Source organism: Eulemur rufifrons, chromosome 4 (assembly GCF_041146395.1).
Source record: "Eulemur rufifrons isolate Redbay chromosome 4, OSU_ERuf_1, whole genome shotgun sequence".
In the NCBI taxonomy this organism is placed as follows: domain Eukaryota; kingdom Metazoa; phylum Chordata; class Mammalia; order Primates; family Lemuridae; genus Eulemur; species Eulemur rufifrons.
Genome location: NC_090986.1, coordinates 68528620 through 68551418, shown reverse-complemented (window position 1 = coordinate 68551418; position 22799 = coordinate 68528620). Strand labels below are relative to the sequence as shown.

The window sequence follows — 22799 nt, the reverse complement described above, 5'->3', positions numbered from 1 at the left end:
AAATTACAAAGTTCACATGTTCATATGTTCACAGCAAATCAATGTGATTATATTCAGAAAATTCTAAGGGCATGAGATTGCACATTTATTAATGCTTATGTAAAAAAAAGAGGCTACAAAAATGCAAAGCTACAACAATGACATTGAAATATCAGTGAAATATCAACATTCAGGCAGGGTAATAGGCGTTTCCATTGCTTTCCCAGCCCCAAGGAAGGTCTACTTTGCTGCGAGGCCGCCAGGTGTAAAGGCTGGGTGCGTCTGCACTGGAGCCAGGCCTTGGTGTCCCATCCTTTCTCTGTCATCTGTTACCTAAGGTGGGTTACTCTGGGCAAGTAACATAGCCTCTTGTGCCTCAGTTTCCTCATTGGTAAGATGGGAACAATGATGTTGTGACTCAAGCAGGTTAAGACACATGAAAGTGTAGAACAAAATAAGCATTCACTGGATGTTAGCTGTTCTTATTTTCATAACGGTTATGTTGCTAGAAATAGACTGGAGGAAAAAAAAAATAGCAACACAATTGTCTCTGTCCACTCTACTCACTTGGTATAATGAGGAAAGTTCTAGATGAAGAGTGAGGACATACGGGATACAGTCCCGACCTTGACCTTTACTACCTTGTGACCCTACCGCACATCCTGGGATTTGGTTTCCTTGTCACTAAAATGAAGGGCTGTTGTATAGGAGGCTCCCTGCTCCCGTTCAGCTCTCACAGCCTGTGACCTTGCTGGAGTGGCTCACAAATCCCTAATAACGTAGTTATTTTTTAATGTAGTATTACATTTTAATATAATACCGAGACAAAATAAGGCATCTAGAATCAAGCGAAAATAAAAGCTGGAAATTTCCTAAAATACTATTTTCAGAGACAACTTCTGAAAGATTATTTTAGGCAAAATTCTCAGCTCTTTTATTCTAGCATTTGGCTTTGTTTCTAGGAACTATTAGATGAAAAAGGGGGCAGGGGAGGGAAGAGGAGGCGGAGGTGGTGGAAAGGGAGCAAGAGGAATAGAGTACAACTTGTGTGTGATGTGTGGTTGTTATTTTAAGGAAATTTATTCTGACCAGTTTTATTCAAAGAATAAATCAACAAACAGCCAGAAGCAATCTGCCCCAAGATCTTTTATTTCCAATATAGACCTAATCAAAATAATCAGGTTGTATCAGAAAAGTTCCCAGTAAGATGACTGTCTCTATCTTCTGTAAAGTTATTGTTATTCATAGATATTAGCCCCTCTGATCTGCACGGTGCCCTTGCTTGGTAATGGCAACTAAGTAAATATTAATACCGTACACTTTTCCCTTGGGAAAATGAAGGGGAGCAAATGGGAAAAGATGGAACAAATGTTTTTCAGCCCTATTGTAAATATTTTATGAATGAATCAGAGAAATGGAAGATGAAAACAGCCCACTTAGCCAGTACCCTGATGTCCACTGCTGTATACTTTCAAGTGGTTTGTCTGGTCTGGTCTGTAGTGACTCAGGTTATAGGGAATTTACCACTTCCCTCAAAGCTACTTGCCTAGCGGAGACTCTCTCACTGCTGGGAAAATTTGTCAAATTCCCCTTTGTTTAATTTTCTCATTCATCTCATTTGATTTCACTTATTTAGTTGCTTATCTTTAGTGTCTTTAGGTTCTTCGTGGATTTCTATGTGTCTTTTCTGATTCTTTTCTTTTTATTCAGCTCTTTCTTCTTTCTTGTTGTCAGGAAGAAAACAAAACAAAACAAAACAAAACAATTTTTGCCTTGTGGATAGGTGAGCTGTGACCAATGTGTTCCATCACCATTAACAACAGCAGCAACAACAGCGTGCATTGAACACGTACTATGTCAGGTGTTAGGCTAAGCACTTTGCATACATGATCTCATTTGTGAAGCACCTACTGTTTGCCAGACACTGGGAATGCAAAGTTAAACATGATCCCGCAATTGTTGTCAAGGAGCTTACAATGTACTGGGGGAGACAAGCATTGGAGCAGATAATGTCAACGCAGCATACTACACGCGTAGGACTGTCTTCAGATAAGACCGGAGCACGGAGGATGGGGCTCCGCCCCAGCAGTGAAGAGGAAGGGGGAAGGGCAGAGGTCAGTGGTATGGGAGGGTGATATCCCAGGTGAGGTGACCATGGGGCTGAACCTTGTAAGAGTTAACTAGGTTAGAAGCAGGTGTGGAGCTGGAGAGGACGGTTACTCAGGGAACTACATAAAGTTCAATGTTATTAGGTTGAAAAAATGTGAGACTTGTTGGGAGATGAGGTAGGCCAGGGCAGAAACTGCAAAGCTCTTATTACCTGGTGGAAAACCCAAACTTTGTTCTGGATTTTAAGCAGTGGAGTAACAAGGCTGCTCTGTGGAGAGCACACGAGAGTGGAGACCGAGGGACTGTGGTGTCTGTCCTGGAGAGAGGATGAATGTTGGAATTCCAGGGTCACGTTAGCTCTTCTTGGTTGCAATATCTTTTCTGATACAAGTGCCTTCTGAATCTCTGAATAGATTTTCCAGTTACCTTGATACTGAAAAGTGGGCAATAGGAAAGGTAGGTTTGCTGCAGCCAGTGGAGTTACATCAAGTGATGGTTACTCATTGACAATTACCTAACCATTTTGGGGGAAGACTAATGTGCTCCTAACTGCATATGTGGGAGAGAAATAAGAACTATCATTTACTGAACATCCACCCTGTGCAAAGCCCAGTGCCGTGGGCATTAACATTCACTGTATCTACAGGGTGGCAGCAGAGAGTCAACCTTCTGACAGTCAGGCAGTCCCAAGCAACATATGATGGAAAATAACCACTTGCAGAAGTGATCCTATCTAAGAAATGAGTTATGTATATTTTCTCCCACCCTAAAAGTAATAGATGATAAGAGAGAATTAATACCTGAGGTCAGTAGATTTAATGCGTATCCAGTTTGGTTAAGGTGAATATGATATATCCTCAGGACAGGAATGGTCCTAAGGAGGCTGTAATCTGATTAATTATATTGTAACAGACTTGTCCCTAGCAACATGCTAATAGAAAGGTAGTGTCTGTCTATAGGCTATAAAAGGCAGGATAGGGCAAAAGTTCTCGACCAGCATTAATTCAGAACATCCTAGGAAGGGAGTGATTGTATATAGCCGATGTGCACATCACCATCACTGGATTTCTGAGTGTCTAGAAACATCAGAATTACCTGAAGCTTGGATAAAACATTTATTGTTAGAATCTGAGCTTATCAATAATTTCCTTATTATCAGGACAGGCAGAATGGTACAGTGGTAAAGGGTGGTCTCTGCCTTCAGGCCTGGATCAGTATCTCGGCTTTGCCACTAAGAAGCTGTGAGTATTACTTAACCTATGGATACTGAACAAATTACTCAAACTTGGTGATTTACAACGATAAATTTTTGTTACATCACAGTTTCTCTAGGTGAGAGATTCAGAAGTGGCTTGGCTGGGCAGTTCCGGCTCAGGGCCTATCACATATTCGTTGTCATCTGAAGGCTTGACTGGGGCAGGAGGACTCACTGCCGGTGGGGCTCAGTCACACAGCTGGTACATTGGTCTGGCTGCTGGTCCTCCCCTTGCGGGTCTCTGCACAGGCCCTCAGAGCCCTGTGGGCCTGAGAGCACTCGCCACGTCATGCCTGGCTCGCTCTAAAGAGAGTAATCCATGAGAGAGCCAGGAGAGGGGCAGTGTCTTACACCCTTCCTAGGAAGCACATGGTGGCACTTTCGCCACATTCTATTCGTTAGAACTGAGTCTCTAAGTCTGACTCAAATCAAGGGAAGAGGGGAATTAGACCCCACTTTTTGAAGAGAGGAATTTCAAAGAATTTTTCATGCCGCTTTAAACCATCATACCGTGACCTTGAGTAATTTATTTAAAATTCTTGTGCTCCAGTTTCTTCTTCAGTAAAATAGAAATAATATCAGTACCTACCTAGGAGAATTGTGAGAATAAAATGAATTAATGTAAAGACCTTAAAATAGAGCAAGGTATAAGGTACGTGCTCGAAAAGTATTAGCAGTTATTATGCAGATTACTAATTCTATTCTGGATCTCTTTGGCCTGCGATGGCATTAATCCAGAGGCAAAAAGGACAGATGCTGGCATGCGTCATGGGTGCACCTTGAATTGATCGTTTCTATAAGCAACGGCATTATCTGCACGCTCTCCTGTTGGGCTTTGATGAACCTGGGTACCGTTTTGCCTGGGCTGGGGATCCAGGACAGGCAGCGTGTGTTCTTCTTTGTTACAAAGCCTCATTTTCTTTTCTCACCAAAGGCAGTGGTCTGGAAAAGTGCCAGCCAGGCTAGGTCACTTCTTCGGTTCAACATCACAGAGATGAGAAAGACCCGGGGGCTCCTGCTACGACCAGAAGTATAAATCCCTGCTGGAGCCATCCAGGAACCCTTGTATAGGTCCTTTCAGATTCTTAGTGTGGCTTCATTGAACAAAGTCCTTCCCAGGACTCTGTCCTGAAGTCCCCTTGGAAAGCTGTCTCTGACATAGGAAAGGGACCCAGGGCCAGAAGTCACTTCAGAATCACCCACCTCAATTTCACCTCTGAGAATTGAGCCATCATGAACAAATATTGTAAGAATGTCCAAGAAGCTGGCTATCAAATAGTCCGTGGAGATATTATCCTGGGTTAATAAAATTAATAAATATTCATTAGGTGCCTACTATTAATATGAGTAAGTCACGGTATTTCCTAAATTAGAAGAAACTTTCTGATGACCAGGAAATGAATAGAATTTTAACCCATGCAGGATTTTAGAGGATTAATCTGGTGCAGTCAAAATCGACAGTGATATTCCAAAAACATGTGTCATGAAGTTGAATGAGGAGAGAGTTTTGAATTTTTTACTAAAAATGCATTGAGTCCAAACTAGAAACCAAAATCAATGTCTACCTTTCTCAGGTACAGCCCTCACACCAGCAAGCTTGCTTTCAAAAACACAAAAGAAAAATTTTGATAGAGTGTCAGAATATCCCAACTCCTGATATCTAACCAAATTAAATCTAAGAGTTCAGCACTTTGTTTAGACTATATCAACCAATGTAATGGCTGGTGCCATGGAAAGCAAGACCACCGGAAGCATAAATGTCACCCTCGGCACACATGCCCTGGCAGCTGACCCTTTCCGGAAAGAAATGTCCCTTCTATTCAAAGGCATCATCTGGGGTGAAATAATTTATAGGTATGAATACAACACATAAAAATTACTCTTTCTGGACAGGTAACCCTATGAATATGGAAGAAATGAGAAAAGAAGCCCCATGATTTCTCAATGTATTATTCTTTCAGCCACCTTAATAGAAGACTCAGCTTTAGGATAAATGTTAGTGTGTTTCAAATACTCTATTATTTAGGGAGGTCTGAAGACACCTGGACATAGAGCATTATCAAGTTATACATAATTTTTCAGGCAAAATTTACCTTTCAGAATGGATTTTCAGCCATCTAATTTCCCCTTGTGTGTGTTCATATGAAAGAATGCCACACAAGGAACCGGGCATAGAAACAAAGATAAGAGCTAGTCTTTTCCTTGCACAAAAGTCCGAGCAAGAAAAGGCGGATGGCTCTCAGCACCGTGCACTGATGCATGGCTGGGAACCACATGACTTTCTTTTCTTCTTGGAAAATGGCCTCAAATTAGTCTAGGACATTAAGTGAACTGCTGCTAACTAAGCAAAAAGTTCATTACTCTCGGCAACAGTGAATATCATTGAGTTATATCAACGGTTCTGAATTCTTTTTCCTCCAAGGGCCCCATTTGGCCTCTAAATCTCTCTCTCAACTCCTCCTCCCCTCTCTTAAAAAATGTTTTCTATTCAATGTAGGGCTCTCATCCAAGGAAAATAGATGGAGGTGAAAGACCTGGGGGGTGGGGACAGGGGCGCAGAGGGGAGCTGTTTCAGAGAAGAGAAGGGGAGGTGAGAGCCGCTCCCCACATAATACATGGGCGCTTGTTAGAGGGTTGGAGGACTCTTTTTTGGCAAACATCAAATTAGGTGCAAGAATTCATCCCAATTCACTGGAACATGCAAAATCAGTTGACAGGTTAGAGAAGAGAGGTTTTAAAAAAATTAACTTTCTTCCCTTGAAAATATGAAATGACTCTAGGCTGTAGAGAAAAAAAAAGTAGCAGCAAATGAGGAGGGCTTTTTGTGGTATGAGAAGCTAAGCGGCTGGAATAGAACTATTCCATATTTTAGATGCAGTCTGTTATAGCTGAATAACCTTCTTATTTTGACTCACAGCTTCACACAATGCAGGCTTTCATCACATGAAGAGCCACAGCAAAGAGTTTTGGGCCATTTTCTCTTTTTATTCATTTTCTAAGCCCCATCCCTCCCATTTCCTGTCTGGGTTTGAATAGCTGAAGTGTGCCCACAATATGTGTGCACTGGACACATTGTTACCTCCCTCTTACCAAAAGCACCTGGCAGGGTCACCGGTCCCAAGCCCCTCCATGGAGCCTGGCTTAACTCTTTGAGTGACAAACATCCAAATATATCTTATGCTTATTTTTTAACTTTTTCTTAAACTGTATTACACACACAGAAAAGTTCACAGTCACATTAATGATGCCTTTCTTTTAGCTGACTCTGTTTTGATCCAATTATTAATATTACTTTATTATAGAAGGATGTATTAGTAAAGCTTGAGTACTGATTTTCCTCATATTTTTAAGGATGATGTTAGAGGCCTTACATATGTTTAAGTAGCAAATAAGAATCCATTCTCTTAATTCCTGCAGGTGGAGACAAAGCTATATCATTCAATCCTACACCCTTTGTCAGGAAATCTTTACATTGCAAATGGAAATAAATATTGTCATTGCCAAGAGCATGGCAGCCATTGGGCCAGTAGGATGACATTTTTTTTGTAAATTTGCTGACGATCAGCAACACAAAATCCTGGATTTTTCAATTACTGAGACTTTTAATACTTATAATATTGGATAACTAGTATTTGTTCATTTTTGTTTTCTTTTATCCATTCCTAATGTCATAAATGAACATAATACCTTATTTTAAAATTGTTTTATTCTCTTCTGCATTTCATGTTAAATTCTTGGAGTCAGGAACTGTGTCTTTTTCTATTTTAAAATGATGCTACCGGCCGGGCGTGGTGGCTCACGCCTGTAATCCTAGCACTCTGGGAGGCCGAGGTGGGCGGATCGTTTGAGCTCAGGAGTTCGAGACCAGCCTGAGCAAGAGCGAGACCCCATTTCTACTAAAAATAGAAAGAAATTATATGGACAGCTAAAAATATATATAGAAAAAAAATTAGCCGGGCATGGTGGTGCATGCCTGTAGTCCCAGCTACTCGGGAGGCTGAGACAGGAGGATCGCTTGAGCTCAGGAGTTTGAGGTTGCTGTGAGCTAGGCTGACGCCATGGCACTCACTCTAGCCTGGGCAACAGAGTGAGACTCTGTCTCAAAAAAAAAATAAAATAAAATAAAATGATGCTACAGTTGGCAGTATTACTCACATGCTTTGGAGACTGAAAAGGACAGTACTTCCCAGAGGCTTCTTAGACTACATACCAATTCAAACTAACTTCAAATGACCAGATATTTAATAGTATAAAATCTAGTCCCCAGTTTGGACTCTGACTCCACACCTGCAAATAACCCAGAATCTGTCTCAGTTTAATCCCAGGACATCGGAACCCCGTTTATCTATCTGTAGGTCCAGGTCCTCCTCAATCTAGGGGTGGCCTTGTTGCAATTGTGACACGAGTTTCATATAGAAGCCCAACTTTTGAGTTTACTGAGGGGATTTTTCGTTCCCTTTTTATCGAAGGTATTCTGATAAAAAGGTAACCTGAAGGCAAGTGAGATAATTTTTCATTCCAGCCTAGAGGAGGTGGAAACAGGACTGGAAGTGGCCCCAGTCAGCAAGGATCCTCGGAAAGCGTGGTGGGAGGGAAGCAAACTGGCTGCAGCACAGCTTGACTTAGGGATGGCTTGATCTGGTCACATCACATGGTTTGCTACAGGCCGGACATCTAGTATTAAGAAGCGGGAATGAGAGGGCTGTGCCTAGAAGAGCTGTCATTACCTTCTTGGTAAAGTCACCGAACTCCTAGGACATACCTGTCTGTCTTACTAGGTCAGAGTACAGCCCACCTGACATCACCTACAAAGAATAGCTCAGGTATAGGACCTCCAGGGCAGCATCCTTTGAGTGTAATGGCACTGCCTAGATGAGTATCTGTGAGCAATGAGTGGTGGAGTCCAGAAGAAGTAGGGGCTGGGGTTAGTTGGGAAACGGCAACAGAAAGTTAAAGGAGACCACTGCCACCTAGAAGGAGAAGAAGGTGGCCTTTGGGCACCAGATCCATCCGACTAGTGTTTCCTGAACACATATTCTGCACCAGGGGCAGCAAGCAATGGATACAGAAGTCAACAAGACTGCAAATTCACAGGGACTTCATAGTCTAGAACACAGTAGGCTGTTTACTGAGTTGGAAGTAGTGGCAACTAATTGATCAGAGCTTTTAGTTTACTGTGAGGGAGTGAACAATTCATATGACAGTTGTCCAGATGTCTGCAAGAAGATTTCCAACTCCTGTTCTCTTAGAATCAAAGTTAAGGAAATCTTTTTGGATGAAGATGATGTCCTCAACCAAGGCCCAGGGACAGGGAGAACAGTGAGGTCCTCCATAAGTCCCCCAAGAATATAGAAAGAGAGGAATCTCTGGGTTGGCTGCTACCCTGAGGTAGCTGTTGAAGGAGGCTGGTTTGGAAGTTTCCAGTGCATGGGTGCTGCAGAGGTACCCTCAGGGGCAATCTGGTGGCCTGAGGAAGTGCCTGGGAAAATGAGTCTGATTGCTAGCATGTTGAGCTCAGGTTCATTTGATTGTGGGAATTCCTAGATGAGTGATGTACCATACAAGTGCAAGTCAAACTTGAGGAAATGCCAGGCCTGGGCAGGAACTGGAGCGAAGGCCCAGTCTCTCATGACCAAATGCAGCATGCTTCAGCCTTGTGGCTGCAGCATGACCAACAGAAGACCTCTTGGAACTCTCTGGAATTCAGCTGGCTCTCCCCTTGCTGGCAGCATTGTTGCTTTGCAGCGGCAATGAAAGTGTCCAAAAGGGGTGCATCCAAGTCCCTGCTCCAGAGGTAAGACCAGGAAGCTGGGAAACTGCCTTTAGGTTCTAGTAAACACCTGGGATTTCAGGGCTATATCAGGGTATATAGTGGGGAAATGGGAAAACTGGAGGTAGGAGGGCAGGAATGAAGGGGTGGATTTCCTATTATCTAACCACGTGAGAAATTTAGTATTTCACTTTGAGTCTCTGCTGGAAAATGTTACCTTCTCAGATGTAAAATGGATTTATCTCTATGACCATTTTCTAGTTACTATTCAAGAGTTCTAGCATATGTGCAATACATATTTTTAATTGTTAACAAGGTCTGCTTACTCTCTTCCATCAGAAACAAAAAGGATCAGAGAATTTACCCAAACTTAGGTATTTCTACCAATCTCTTTATTTTTTAATTATTCAATGTTTTAAACAGTTAGGATACTTAGGAGAGATTTCAGGTGGAAGATTATACCGCATGCAACATTTTGCTTTTTTGCTTTTCTAGCTATTTTATTTATCCTTTAAATCTTTCCAATTAGGGATTGAAGCAGAAGGACCACTCCCAAATCAAAATAGGGAGAGAGTAGGGGTTGGAGTACTTGAAGGATGAAAGGTTTTCCTCTTTGCTCAGCTCTGAGGAATGAAGGAAATGATATATCAAAGTAGGGACAGACCTCAATACCCCGGGATCTAAATATGACGTATTGTACAGAGAGTAGGACGGTCCCTATGAGGTGCGGTCAGGATAGAGCCCAACAGTGCCTCAATCATGTACATCCCTGGCTCAGGAAATCCTGCACTCTGACAGCAGGAAACAGAGGAGCACGCTGAAATCCTAGGGCTTAGAGGAGACTCTTCACTGGTGGAGAAGTGTTAGCAGGCTACGCAAAGGAAGCTATATGCATTCAAGTGAGAAGAGAGGAGGAAGTCAGTTACCCATAACAACTTGGCTCGGAGGCCATGCTAAGGGGAGAAATTTCCCCTTCCAGGAGATTACAGGAAGCTGGTCCAGACCTCTGCAGCAGCATGAATAGGCAGAGGAAGGAGTGGGAAGGCAGATAAAGAGGGCGGCTGGAACACTGGGTCAGCCGTTTTCATCCGACTGGCACGGAGTGGCAGGAGAACGGGGAAGCCTAGAAAGGCACATGTTGCTGTGGGTGACACTGGGGATCTGCAGAGTTTGTTGTGAGCCGGTGGGGAGTGGAGGGCAGAGCACGGTGGTTAGGGCTGGACAGTTTAGGAATCTCATTTCTAGAAAATGACCACCCCAATAGGGCACACGATATTGAAACAAGTTTTGCAGAGGGAAAATTGTACTCATCTATGCATTTTTAAGATTCAACTTTACAACAGTGGCATTTCAGACAAATAGGAAACTGAGAATCAGTTTTTAAAGTGCTCCCAAGGAAGAGCTGCTCTGTAGTATCTATTCCACCTAGCCTTGCTGATTGGAGGTCTCCAGATTCCAGGAGGGACACTGGATTTTAACCACTGCAACACTGTTAGTTCTTTGCTGGAATCAAGTAGAACTTTTTTTATTTGTTGATTGATGGATTGATTCTGTAACCTGTTTAGATTCCAGCATGCATGTGAATAAAAAGAGACTGACTGAACCTTCTTCCATTCAGAATTCAACGATGGTGCATTCCTAAGAAACCATTTCATCTGGAATGCTCAAGGCCGCTGAGACACTTAATATTATTAATCACATTACATGGCCTAAGAGATTGCTTACTGGAAAGTATTTTGAGAAATTTACAGATGGGAAATGGAAGGCACCACAAGTCTGCTGGTTCTCTGCCCATTTTTTTTCAAAGGTAGGAAATGTCCCCTTTCATTGTGAGATTGGCTCCCCATGCTGTGAACTGTAGTGAGCAGACTGGGTCAAGGGTCAGAGGAGTGGCGTGAACAAAAGAGTGTGGGTGGTCACTGCACAAAGGACCAGTTCCAGGCAAGGTGGTCAAATTCGGTTTCAGCACAGTGCTCTTGCACCCCTGCCAAGAAGATGGGGTTAATTGGGTAGGAAAATGTGGGAGGAAACTGATGTTAGTGGAACGTTTAACTGGATGCTTTAGCATTTAACTGGATTCTGTATCAAGCAATGTCTGTGTGTGTGTGTGTGTGTGTGTGTGTATTTAATTCTCACAACCACCTTATGAAACGAGAATTATTTGCCTCATTTTACAGATAAGAAACCTCAGATTAAGTACTCTTGCCTGGTGGCACAGAATTATTAAAGGGATATAGTAAGGTTTAGAACAAATATCTGAGTGACTTTTATGCTTTTGCTCTTTTAAAATAATTCACCCTATGTATTCAATGTTAGCCTTTCTTACACACACACACACACACACACACACACTCGAGCTGGCCCTGTATACAGTGGTTCCACATCCATAGATTCGACCAACTAATGATTGAAGATATTGGGGGAAAAATAATAAAAAATAATAATACAGCAATAAAAATACAAATAAAAAACAATACAGTATAACAACTATTTACATAGATTTAAAACATACAAGAGGAGGTGTATAGGTTATATGCAAATACTACACCATTTTTATAGGGGACTTGACCATTTGTAGATTTTTGGTAGCTGTGAGGGGTCCTGGGACCAGTCCCCCATGATGCTGAGGGACAAATGTATATATTCACTTAAAAAGTGGAGTTGGCAGACAATAGACAGCACTGCTTCCTATGGAATTTCAATCACTTAAGATAGAGATGTATAGAAAAGACATTTTGGATGGAGTTTTCTCAAAGTGCCACATGTCAAGCTTTCCCTGTGTGACGGCTGTCACCACTATAAAATAATCAGCTACCTGATTGCCCTTTTCACCTTCACATGTCCCCCACCACATGGTAGGTCCGTGGTTCTGGATAAGTCTTCATTTTGGTCCTCACCTTGAATACTCAGGCATGTAGACATTCAAAGCAGGAAATGGCGCTCTCAGCAACACTGTCTGTGAGTGTTGATATTTGCTCATGGTCAGGGCACCCTACGGCCATCATCATCCCCTTGTGACCTGGGCAGGACCTTGTGCTTCTGGAACCACCCTAGCTGTGGGAGGTGATGTTGTCTGGGGAAACTCCACCCCAAGGCCTGGCTTGTAGAAATGTGGCCAGATACCTCTGTTGTGTGCTCCTGTCTACACTATAACTCTCTGTTTGATGAAAGTGCTGCAAGGCATGAACCCAATGGAAACTGCGATTTACTCTTCTGAATAATGCAGATAATAATACACACACACAACATGTAGGGTTGCTGTGAGGGTTAAAGGAATCCATATATGCAAAGCACTGAAAAGAGTGTCTGCAAACTGTAAGCACCAATTAAGCGTTAGCTATTATCCTTATTATTGAGGTTCTTGTCTCAAATGTATGTTACTTTCTAAATGACTTTAATTTTCAAAGACTGTTAATAGACAAGATAACCTGAAGAAAAGTGAGCCCTGAAGATCCATTTATTGGATGACTTTTTCCTCTGCCACTCCCTTTACTTGTAAACTTCACTGTTCTTTGTGTTTGCACAAAAGTTGCCCAATTCAATTGGCAGACATAGCATTACAAGGGGATGATTAAAATATCCTCGCTGTAGCTGTTGGTTTTAAAACTTATCATTTATGAATAGGTCATAACATGTACACTGTAAAAAGTTCAAAAGGTACAAGAGGATATACAGTGAAAATTAAGTTCCTCCGGCCCTGGACCTTAGCCGTCAATTTCTCTTCCCACACGCAATCAAAGTGTTAGTGAGGGATGTCAAATGATTATTTTTAATCTTCTCCTTTTAAAATTACATATATTTAAGATCACAAATATGTTTTACTAAGTACTACTTTATGTATAAGCAATAGGTTCTCTATGTGGTGTTTTATGTCTTTATTTTCTAAATATTCTGCAATTCATGTTTTTATTTTCTCTTTTTAAAATGGCAGGTGGTAGAGATTTTTCTATTTTTTAGTTTTTATATTAATTGCTAGGTTTGCTTCAAGTAATAAGGGAATGTTATCTGTATTATTTTTACCTGTAGGAATTCACTGAGTTTTTCACTGTGGCCTAATATATGACAGTGTAATATGTGTTGTATGCACACATGAAATGAAGATTTGCCTGGTCCTCAGGGGGCTCCTAGGATGTAGGACTTTCAATGCTAAAACTGGGACAGTCTTAAGTAAACCAGAACAAGTTGTTCACCCTGTCTCAGAATAAAATCCTTGGGCCATTTTCTTTCACTGAGGACTTCGTAGGTTTTACTGACTGTCCTTTAGTAGTGGATATAGCAATAAAGTAGTCCGAGAGCAGCATGGGTTTTTTCCTCCACTATAGGTGATTTGATATTTTATCTTTGAAGTTCAGTAACTTTACAAGGCTGTCTCAACATTAATTCTTCTATGTCAATATTTCCTGGAGCATTGCACATCATTTTAATTTGTAAAATCAAATCTTCACTTACTTCTTGAAAGTTATAAAAGTTATATTAATATTTTTCACTTCCATTGTATTTTCCCTTCTTCAGAGATATCAATTATGCCTTTTGATTCTTCTCTACCATATATATATTTTATTGTAATCCTTATAAACCCTCTTTTCATTTTTTGTTTGCTTTATTTAAAAAAATTTGGATTCTTTTATTTATCTGTTTTTAAATTTCAGAATATTATGGGGGTACAAACATTTTGGTTACATATAACGCTTTTGCCTCCCCAAGCTAGAGCTACAAGTGTGCCCATCCCCCATACAGTGCATTCCACATCCATTAGTTGTGCATTTACCCATCCCCACCACCCCTCCCGCCTGCCCAGCACCTGATGAATACTGCCTCCATGTGAGCACCTAAATGTTGATCAGTTAGTACCACATTGATGGCAAGTACATGTGGTGCTTGTTTTTCCACTCTCACTTCGAAGGATGGGCTCAAGCTCCACCCAGGATAATATAAGAGATGCTAGTTCACCATTGTTTTTTATGGTTGAGTAGTATTCCATGGTATACATATACCACATTTTATTAATTCACTCATATATTGATGGGCACTTGGGTTGTTTCCACATCTTTGCAGTTGTGAATTGTGCTGCCATAAACATTTGAGTGCAGATGTCTTTGTTACAGAATGTCTTTTTTTCCTTTGAGTAGATGCCTAGTAGTGGGATTGCTGGATCAAATGGTGATAATGGAAAGTAATCAAATGGACAGTAATTTGGAGATATCTCAAAGAACTAAAAATAGAGATATCTCCAAATTACTTTCCATAGGGGTTGTACTAATTTGCAGTCCCACCAGCAGTGAAAGAGTGTTCTTATCTCTCTGCATCCACGCCAGCATTTGTTGTTTTGGGACTTTTTGATAAAGGCCATTCTCACTGGAGTTAAGTGATATCTCATTGTAGTTTTGATTTGCATTTCTATGATGATTAGAGATGTTGAGCACTTTTTTATGTGTTTGCTGGCCATTAGTCTGTCTTCTTCGGAAAAGTTTCTGTTCGTGTCCTTTGCCCACTTTTCAATGGGGTTGCTTGGTTTTTTCTTGTTAATTTTCTTAAGTTATATATAGATCCTTGTTATCAGCCCTGTATTGGATGTGTAGCATCCAAATATTTTCTCCCATTCTGTAGGTTGTTTACTTGCTCTAATGATAGTTTCTTTGGCTGTGCAGAAGCTTTTTAATTTGATCAGGTCCCATTTATTTATTTTTGTTGCTGCTGTGATTGCTTTGGGAGTCTTCTTCATAAATTCTTTGCCTAGGCCAATGTCTATAAGGGTTTTCCCAACATTTTCTTATAGAATTCTTAAGGTTGAAGTCTGTTATCCATCGTAAGGTGGATCGTTCTCCAATTTTCTCAGCACCATTTGTTGAACAGCGATTCTTTTTCCTAGTGTATATTTTTGTCTGCTTTGTCAAAGATTGTCATCTAATCTTTTGTTTGCTTTTTAACTTATATTTTGTTGTGGTAAGAACACTTAAAATGAGATTTACCCTCTTGACAAATTTTTAAGTGTACAATACATTATTAACTATAGGTATAATGTTTTCTATCTATTTTTATTTACCTTTACTTGGTTTTCTAAATTCTCTTCTCTAACCCTTACTGTATTTCTCATTTGTTTGCTTCAGTTTGACATTTGTTTATAGGATAATTTTAGTTTTCAATTTCACTCTTTTTTAAGCTATCAACTCCAAAAAAATCATCTCATTATAACTTCTCGGAGCTCTTGCATTTCTGCTTTATGCTCTTGATTTAGAGAAGTGGTTGTTTCTCAAAGATTTAAAATTTATAGATTTATAGTGATATTTGGTCAAAATGTTCATTTATTAAATGCAAGTTATATTTTTTTGATGTAAGTTCTTTCTGTACTATTTAAAATTTCTGTTTCAATATTTCCCTGCCTCCCTTGTGGTATCTTTGAAGAAGAGGAATTATTTCTGGACCAGCAATTTGCAAGAGGTTTGTGTGGAAGAGAAATCAGTGCCACGTTTCAAGTGAACAACAACAACAACAAAATTCTTCTTAATATTTAGGGTTGTGTGTGTATGTGAAGAGTTACTGAAACCTTATATCTCTTTATCTGACTAAACTCACTATTGTACCTCCTAATCTTATTGATGGACTGTTTCCTGCAAAGGTGGCTTGTCTCTGTGATTCCTTTTTCAATCTTAACTTCCATGCTTCCTGAAGCTACCAAGATTACTCATGCTTTTTGTTTCAAGATATTGTCAGTTTTATCCCTTCAAGGGACAAACCTTGGAGAACAGTATTCTGCTGTTTTTTCTGAGATCTGCAACAATGAGCATTCTCTCTTGGTATCTCGAGTTCCACTGCTTTTGTCAGCTCTTCTTATATATTATACATAAACCTCATAGTTTTGCCATAGATGGAGCTTGCATTGCTATTTCTTCTCCTTGTTGCTTTACTCTGCCATTTTCTACAATTTTAACAGTATTCTAAATGATCTATTTGTAAAATAGATCATTTAAAAGGACCCAGAGCACCGACAAAAATAATTTTAAAATCCTTTATTTTTTTCCCAGATGTCTTTGCAACAAAAAGTGGAGAATTTTTGTTGTTTTGTTAAGTGTTTAAACTGATGAGTGCAGACAACCAGATGGGATCATTAAAAATTTAGGTCATACATCCTGAAGAGTCGATTTTCATGAAAGAGTGGTAAGAAAAAAGAGATAAGCGATGATACCCACTGCAGAATGGACAGTCAGTGGGTGCACACAGTGCAAATGAACCACGCATTTATAGCTGACGTTGGGTCTGATCAGGCAAGTATCTGATTGTTAGTTTCTGTACTGTTTCATTTTTGTTATACTGTACCATTTTGTCACATATTTTGAACATTACCCATCTCCCCAATACAAAGTAGAGATTTGTCAATTGTTTGAATACTTTGGGCAGTGTGGCTAGCCAATCTGGAAGAAGTCTTGAATTTTTCTACAGTGACCAAATTAACCAGATAATTGCCATGTATCCAAAGTATTACCTGATGCTGACACCAGCTTTTCTACGTACACTTCTTTTTTCTCTTTGACTTTACAGACAAATTAACTCCATGGTGGCTTTTCTTCTTATCCAAATATTTTATTTATGAATAGGACCCTCTGATTCATATTTTCTATATTAATGCCAAAGCAATGTTTATATACTAACAGTCAGTGGAACTGTTTATGCAGTATAGCCAGACTGGCTTGTTATGGTTTCAGGGGAGCTCCTTTCTCGGGACATAAAAGCTCTAGTGTTGGAGATTAATAAACCCTTTCAGAACCCATCAACAGTAGCCAAAAATCCTTTCTGTCCAGCCAAATCTACGACTTTGGGTCCTTTTCTTCATCTAGGATTAAAGAAACAAACACAAACACAAAAACACATTATTTAATTATACCCCTAAGCTGTGTTAAGCCAATTTGCGCTGGGGTAATAGTAAGAGTTGCAATTGCCTTCAGATTAATTTTATCTTCCCTTAAGATCCATAAGAAATGTTTCTACCCTACCTCCCATGCTACAAGACTTGCTCAATTCACATCTTGTCTGGTCAGATTCTACAGTGCCTAATATCTCCATTAATAATACTAATACTTGATGAGCATTTAACATGAGCTTTCTATGCCTTACCTCACTTAATCCCCAGAACAACTCATTAAGATGGAAGCATTACCATTCCAATTTACAGTTAAAGAAATTGAAGGTGAGAGAGGATAAGCACATTGTGTAAGATCACACAGCTAGTTAGCGTTAGTACCAAGGCTCTAACCTGGTCCATCTGACCCACTAAACAGTGTTGACCCCATGTGCACAGTTTTCTTTTACTTTGGGCCCCTGCAGTTTATGTCCTGCTTCCTCAACCCAATGGCTTTTAATCCTGGCCGCAATCCAGAGATACTAATTTAATTGGTTTGGATGGGGATCAGATTGGAATTTTCCAAAAGTTCCCAGGATTAAGAACTGCAGCCCGAACTATATATTTTTAATGAAAAAGCCTGGGCACCTAATATGCTGATTCATATATGTTAGGTTCCCAGTAAAGGCATCATTAAGTGAATTAAATGACTACAGATTGTTTTCTGAATTATTTAGTAGAGTTTATGGTACAGCTGTGTACATTGAAAGAACAATGTCTTAAATCAGCAGTTCCTTTCAGAGGACCTGAGAGGTCAAGACAACTTTCATAATAGTAATACGACACTATTTGCTTTTTCATACTCAGTCTCTCATGAGTGTAGAGGGGCGTTTTCTTGAGGCTACAGGATGTGGAATGACAGTATCGGTCTGACAGATAATATGGTGTATGTTGACATATTCTTGTGTTCTAAAATTTTCTAGTTTTAATCTCAGATATAGTCAGTGCAGATAGCTATAAGCTCTTTGGGTTCCACAACAGTTTTTAAGATTGTAAAAGGAATTCTGAGACCAAAAAGTTTGAGCATCACCATCTTACATGCTCTTTAGTGGCTTTGGTAAGTAAATACACATTTGGAGATTGTGACAGTTACATCTGCACTTAAAAATAGGGCCTGAACTCCTTAAAAGTCCTGCTGCTCATAGTATAGTCCACCTGGCAGGAACCTCAGCCTACCTGAATGCTTGTTAGCAATGCAGAGTCTTGGGATCATGCCAGATTTTATGAATCAAAATCTGCATTTTAACAAGAGCTGCACGTGCATCACGTGCCCATTATGGGCTAAGAAGCACTGGCTTAGAGAATTAGTCCTATTGATTGTATTTGTTATCCATTGCCCCATGTCATTTTTATCACCTTAATGGAACACAGGTCTTCCTGCTTGTCTTTTCCCCTTGTTTTGAGCATGATGTCATTAGGCTCAGGTTTTCCCCGCTGGTTTGCAAGACTGGGGAAAGTAGCTGGTTTCTTTAAAAAAAAATTCCTAATTTAAATCACAAAGCACAGAAGGAAACAGAAAAACATAACCCATTCAAAAGGACAAAATAAATCTCCAGAAACAGTACCATAAGTACCGTATGTATCGGACTTATTTTAGAATAACTGTATTATGTATGCTCAAAAAACTAAAAAAGAAAATCAGGAAAACAATACATGAATAAAATGAAAATATGTACAGACAAAAATTATAAAAAAGAACCAAACAGGAATTATGGAGGGGAAACATACAGTAACTGAGTTGAAAAATTCGCTAGAGAGATTCAATGACAGACTCAAACACGCAGAATAAGGAATCAGCAAACATGAAGACAAGGCATTTGAAATTACTGAATCTGAGAGCAAAAAGAAAAAAAGAATGAAGAAAAGTGAACAGAGCCTGATACACGTGTGAGACACCATCAAGCAAACCAACGTATACATTATAAGAATTGCAGAAGGAGAAGAGAGAGAGAAAGGACCAGAGAGATTATTTGAAGAAATAATGGCCCAAAACTTCCCAAATTAGAATTAAGCCATGGATATACAAATCCAAAAGCTCAGTGAACCCTAAGTAGAATAAACACAAATAGAACCCCATTGAAACACATCAGAATCAAATAATCAAAAGCCAAATACCCAGAGTATCTTGAAAGCAGCAAGAGAAAAATGACTCATTGTGTACAAGAGAGCCTCAATAAGTAGATTCCTCACCAGAAACCTTGTGGGCCACAAGGAATGAAATGATATATTAATATTAAAGTGCTAAGAAAAAAATAAAAACTGTCAGCCAAGAAATTTATAGATGGCAAAACTGTCTTTTAAAAATGAAGGAAAAATCAATACATTCCTGAACAAAAGCTGAGGGAGTTCATTACCATAGAACTGTCCAACAAGAAAAGCTAATATGAGGCTGGGTGCAATAGCTCATGCCCGTAAAATCCTAGCACTCTGGGGGGCCAAGGCAGGGGAGTGTCACTTGAGGTCAGAAGTTTGAGATCAGCCTGAGCCCTGAGCAAGAGCAAGACCCCATCTCTACTAAAAATAGAAGAAATTAGCCAGATGTCGTGATGCGTGCCTGTAGTCCCAGCTACTCGAGAGGCTGAGGCAGGAGGGTCTCTTGAACCCAGGAGTTTGAGGTTGCAGTGAGCTATGATGATGCCACTACACTCTAGCCTGGGCAACAGAGGGAGACTCCATCTCAAACAAACAAACAAAAAGCTAATATGAGTCTTTCAGTTGAAATGAAAAGATACTAGACAGAAACTTGAAGCCATACAAAAATGTGAAATTCCTCAATAAAAATAAATACATGGATAAATAGAAAAACAACCAACTGTCCACTGTTGGAGGAATGGATAAGCCAAATGTGGTGTATGCATGCAATGAACTATTATTCAGCCTTAAAAAGGAAAAACATACTGACATGCTGCAGCATGATCAGCCTCAAGGACATTATGCTCAGTGAAATGAGCCAGATGCAAAAAGACAAATACTGTATGATTTCACTTGTATGTGGTACCTAGAGTGTTCAAAATTATTGAGATACAAAGCAGAATAGCGGGTGCCCTGAGCAGGAGGGAGGTGGAACGGGGAGTTAGTGTTTAATGGGTAGAGATTGTTTCAGTGAGAGAAGATGGAAAAGTTCTGGAGGGGGATGTTGGTGATGGTTGCCCCACGATGTGAATGTCCTTAATGCCACTGAACTGTACACTTACTAGTTAAAATGATACATTTTATGTGTTGTATCTTTTACCACAATAAAAAATAATAATTCCAAAAAGAGGATCACATTGACAAAACATTACATCAGGTGACCCACCAGTTTCCTTTCTTTCCTGGAAACCTCCCACCTGGGACTCTCCTTCCCTTTGTCTAATCTGGGTGCGTTGATCTCCGGAGACCCAGTGGCCTCTGGGGGACTTCCTTTCCCAGCTCCATTATTGGAGTCACGGCTCCCTTAATTTACTTCCTGATTTATTCCCTTGTTTTGGTGGAGAGTATTCTCCATGAAAGGATGCATGAGCATGAAATCTTCTGAATGTCTTTATTCTGCCCGTGGTCGAATTGCAGTTCAGTTTTCCTCCAAACACTCTGGGCATTTCTCCATTTACTTCTAGCATCCACATTACTGCTTTCGAGTTGTTCCATCACACTTTTATTAGTATATCTCACTCAGCTTCTGTGGGTGATTTCTGTCTTTTAGGGTGTATTGGCTGATTTCTAACTTGAAGCTCGTCCCTCTCTACATGTTTCTGTAAAATTAACCAAACAGTTGGGGAATCCCATTCACTGATATTTTCTGCCCGCACTTAACTATGGTGTTTGATCCTTTGCTTCTTGCTGTGCCCAGGAAGTTGTTGGAATTCCAGAGCTATAATCTGACTGTATAAAAAGGGGCATAATCAATTGTCTATAGTCATGCGTTTCCCCCGATTTTTTTGTTTCATTTCAAAATACCTTTGGAGTTGGATTTGCTATTTATGTTTAAAAAAAAAAAAAAAAATCAATCCCCAGAACAGCAAAACGTTAACTAAACACAAACACCAATTTATTTGAAAACCTAATTTGTTAGCTATTAAGTGTTACTTTCATATTTTCTTTTTAGACCGTTGTTATTAACCGAAAACCAGTCATTGCAGAGACTAGATTCTGCTGTCTCATAAGGTGTGACACTGAGGGTTAAGAAAATATATTTCAGATTTCATTTCACTTTTTTGTTTTGTTTTGTTTTGTTTATTTTGTGCCTTTATATTCCCATCTAAATGTTTTCAGGTTTAAATAAATATTTAAGACCCAGATCTATATTTGGCTGCATGCATAATCAACATCACCTTCAGGTAAACCTTCTGCATTTTGCAACAAATGGCAGAAATTGACCTTGGTATTTTCCAGGAGGACAAATTCATAAATATGAAAGCAGAAAAGAAAATCTTGCACCAAGATAGCAAATGACTCAGTGCAGCTACTGTAGTGAAATGAAGACAATTCACAAGGCCGGCATATTTACAAAAGTGCAATAAATTATATAATACCACAAATAAGCACAAACAATAAGAGCCTGAGCCTCTTTCTCGATGTTGACAGTTTTTATGTATCTTCTCATGTGCTCTGCCTTCGTTTCAGTGGGTTTTGTCCATAAAAGTTAAACATTCCAGAGAGATCCCTGGGGTAAAACTGTCATTTAAAATCTTACTTCTGCTCTGTTATAGGTGCTTTGGTGGAAAGGAAGAAAACTAACTGTTGATTTTTTTTTAGATGTAAAGATGGAGCTCTAGAAAACATTGATAAAGGAAATCTATAAATAATTTTTTTAAATGGCCAATACTTGGTAAACCCTTTTAGCAGAGTAGCTAGCCATTAGACCAGTAGGCTAGTTTGAGGTTCACAAGGCTTAATTTTTTTCTGCAATTTATCCTTTGATAAGCACAGAAAGGCTACACGGCAAGGCTGAGGAAGAAGTGAAAGTGACATGAATACTAGACAGCACGTATGTAGAGATGGAGGCACGGGGTCTACACAGCCTGCATCTCCCCAGGAGCTTGTACTGGGAAACTCAGGGCCCTTTCTCAGCAACAGGCCAACTCTTCCTTCTCAGCCTCCTCTTCCTTCCTTGCGGCCCTCCCAGCAGATTCAGTCTGTGGTCCCCTGTCACCGCCTCCACCACTGTCTTTGTGGTCCTCCTCCCCCCTCCTCAAGCCTTACAGGAGAACAGACCCAAGATGTCGGCTGCCCTGTTGTTTGCCACTCCCCACGACAGGTGCTTTCAAAATGGGCTTCGTGCATGAGGGGAACAGGCCTTTGAAGAACCACACGCCAGCGAGTGGGGTGCCCTCCACGTGATAAGCGTGACTCCAGGGCCGGTGCATCCACTGTCACATTTCGTCCTGCTGAATAACTGTCCCAGGCAGGCGTTGGTATCTCTCAGTGATGTTGGGACTTCTGATCATGTCACCTCAATGCCCACATTCTTCCTGCTACACCATATCCCTCTGGCCCACGTTACAGAGTCTAACAAAGATCTAAGGTTAGACCTCTACCTCCCCCACTTTGATTCCCTTTCCTACACAGCACACCTCTGCCGCCCAGAGGCTGCCGCCGAGGAAGGACGTGCTTTTTGTTCCTTGACAAGTTGCAGGTGATGCCGCCTAGGGAGCGCCCACTCCCTCGCCAGTCCCTGCAGGTGCCCGGAGACAGTGGATAGCATCCCCCCCTCCGCACATTAGGCATGCGTCTCTCCCGCCGCTCCCACGCCCACCTCCCCATCTCCCCCAAAACCCCAAGAGCTGATGACTCTGAGGTTTGTCAGGTGGTTG

The 22799-nt window shown here is 40.5% G+C and overlaps 1 protein-coding gene across 1 annotated transcript in view; it reads left to right on the top strand.

The window, feature by feature from the left end:
- COG6 (component of oligomeric golgi complex 6) overlaps positions 1–12849 on the top strand; it is an 89284-nt gene extending 76435 nt beyond the window's left edge. The window contains exon 19 of the mRNA XM_069467302.1: positions 12100–12849. Coding sequence (XP_069323403.1) covers positions 12100–12220 — 121 coding nt within the window. The 3' untranslated portion in view covers positions 12221–12849. The remainder of the gene's footprint in view (positions 1–12099) is intronic.
- The last annotated feature ends 9950 nt before the right edge of the window (positions 12850–22799 follow it).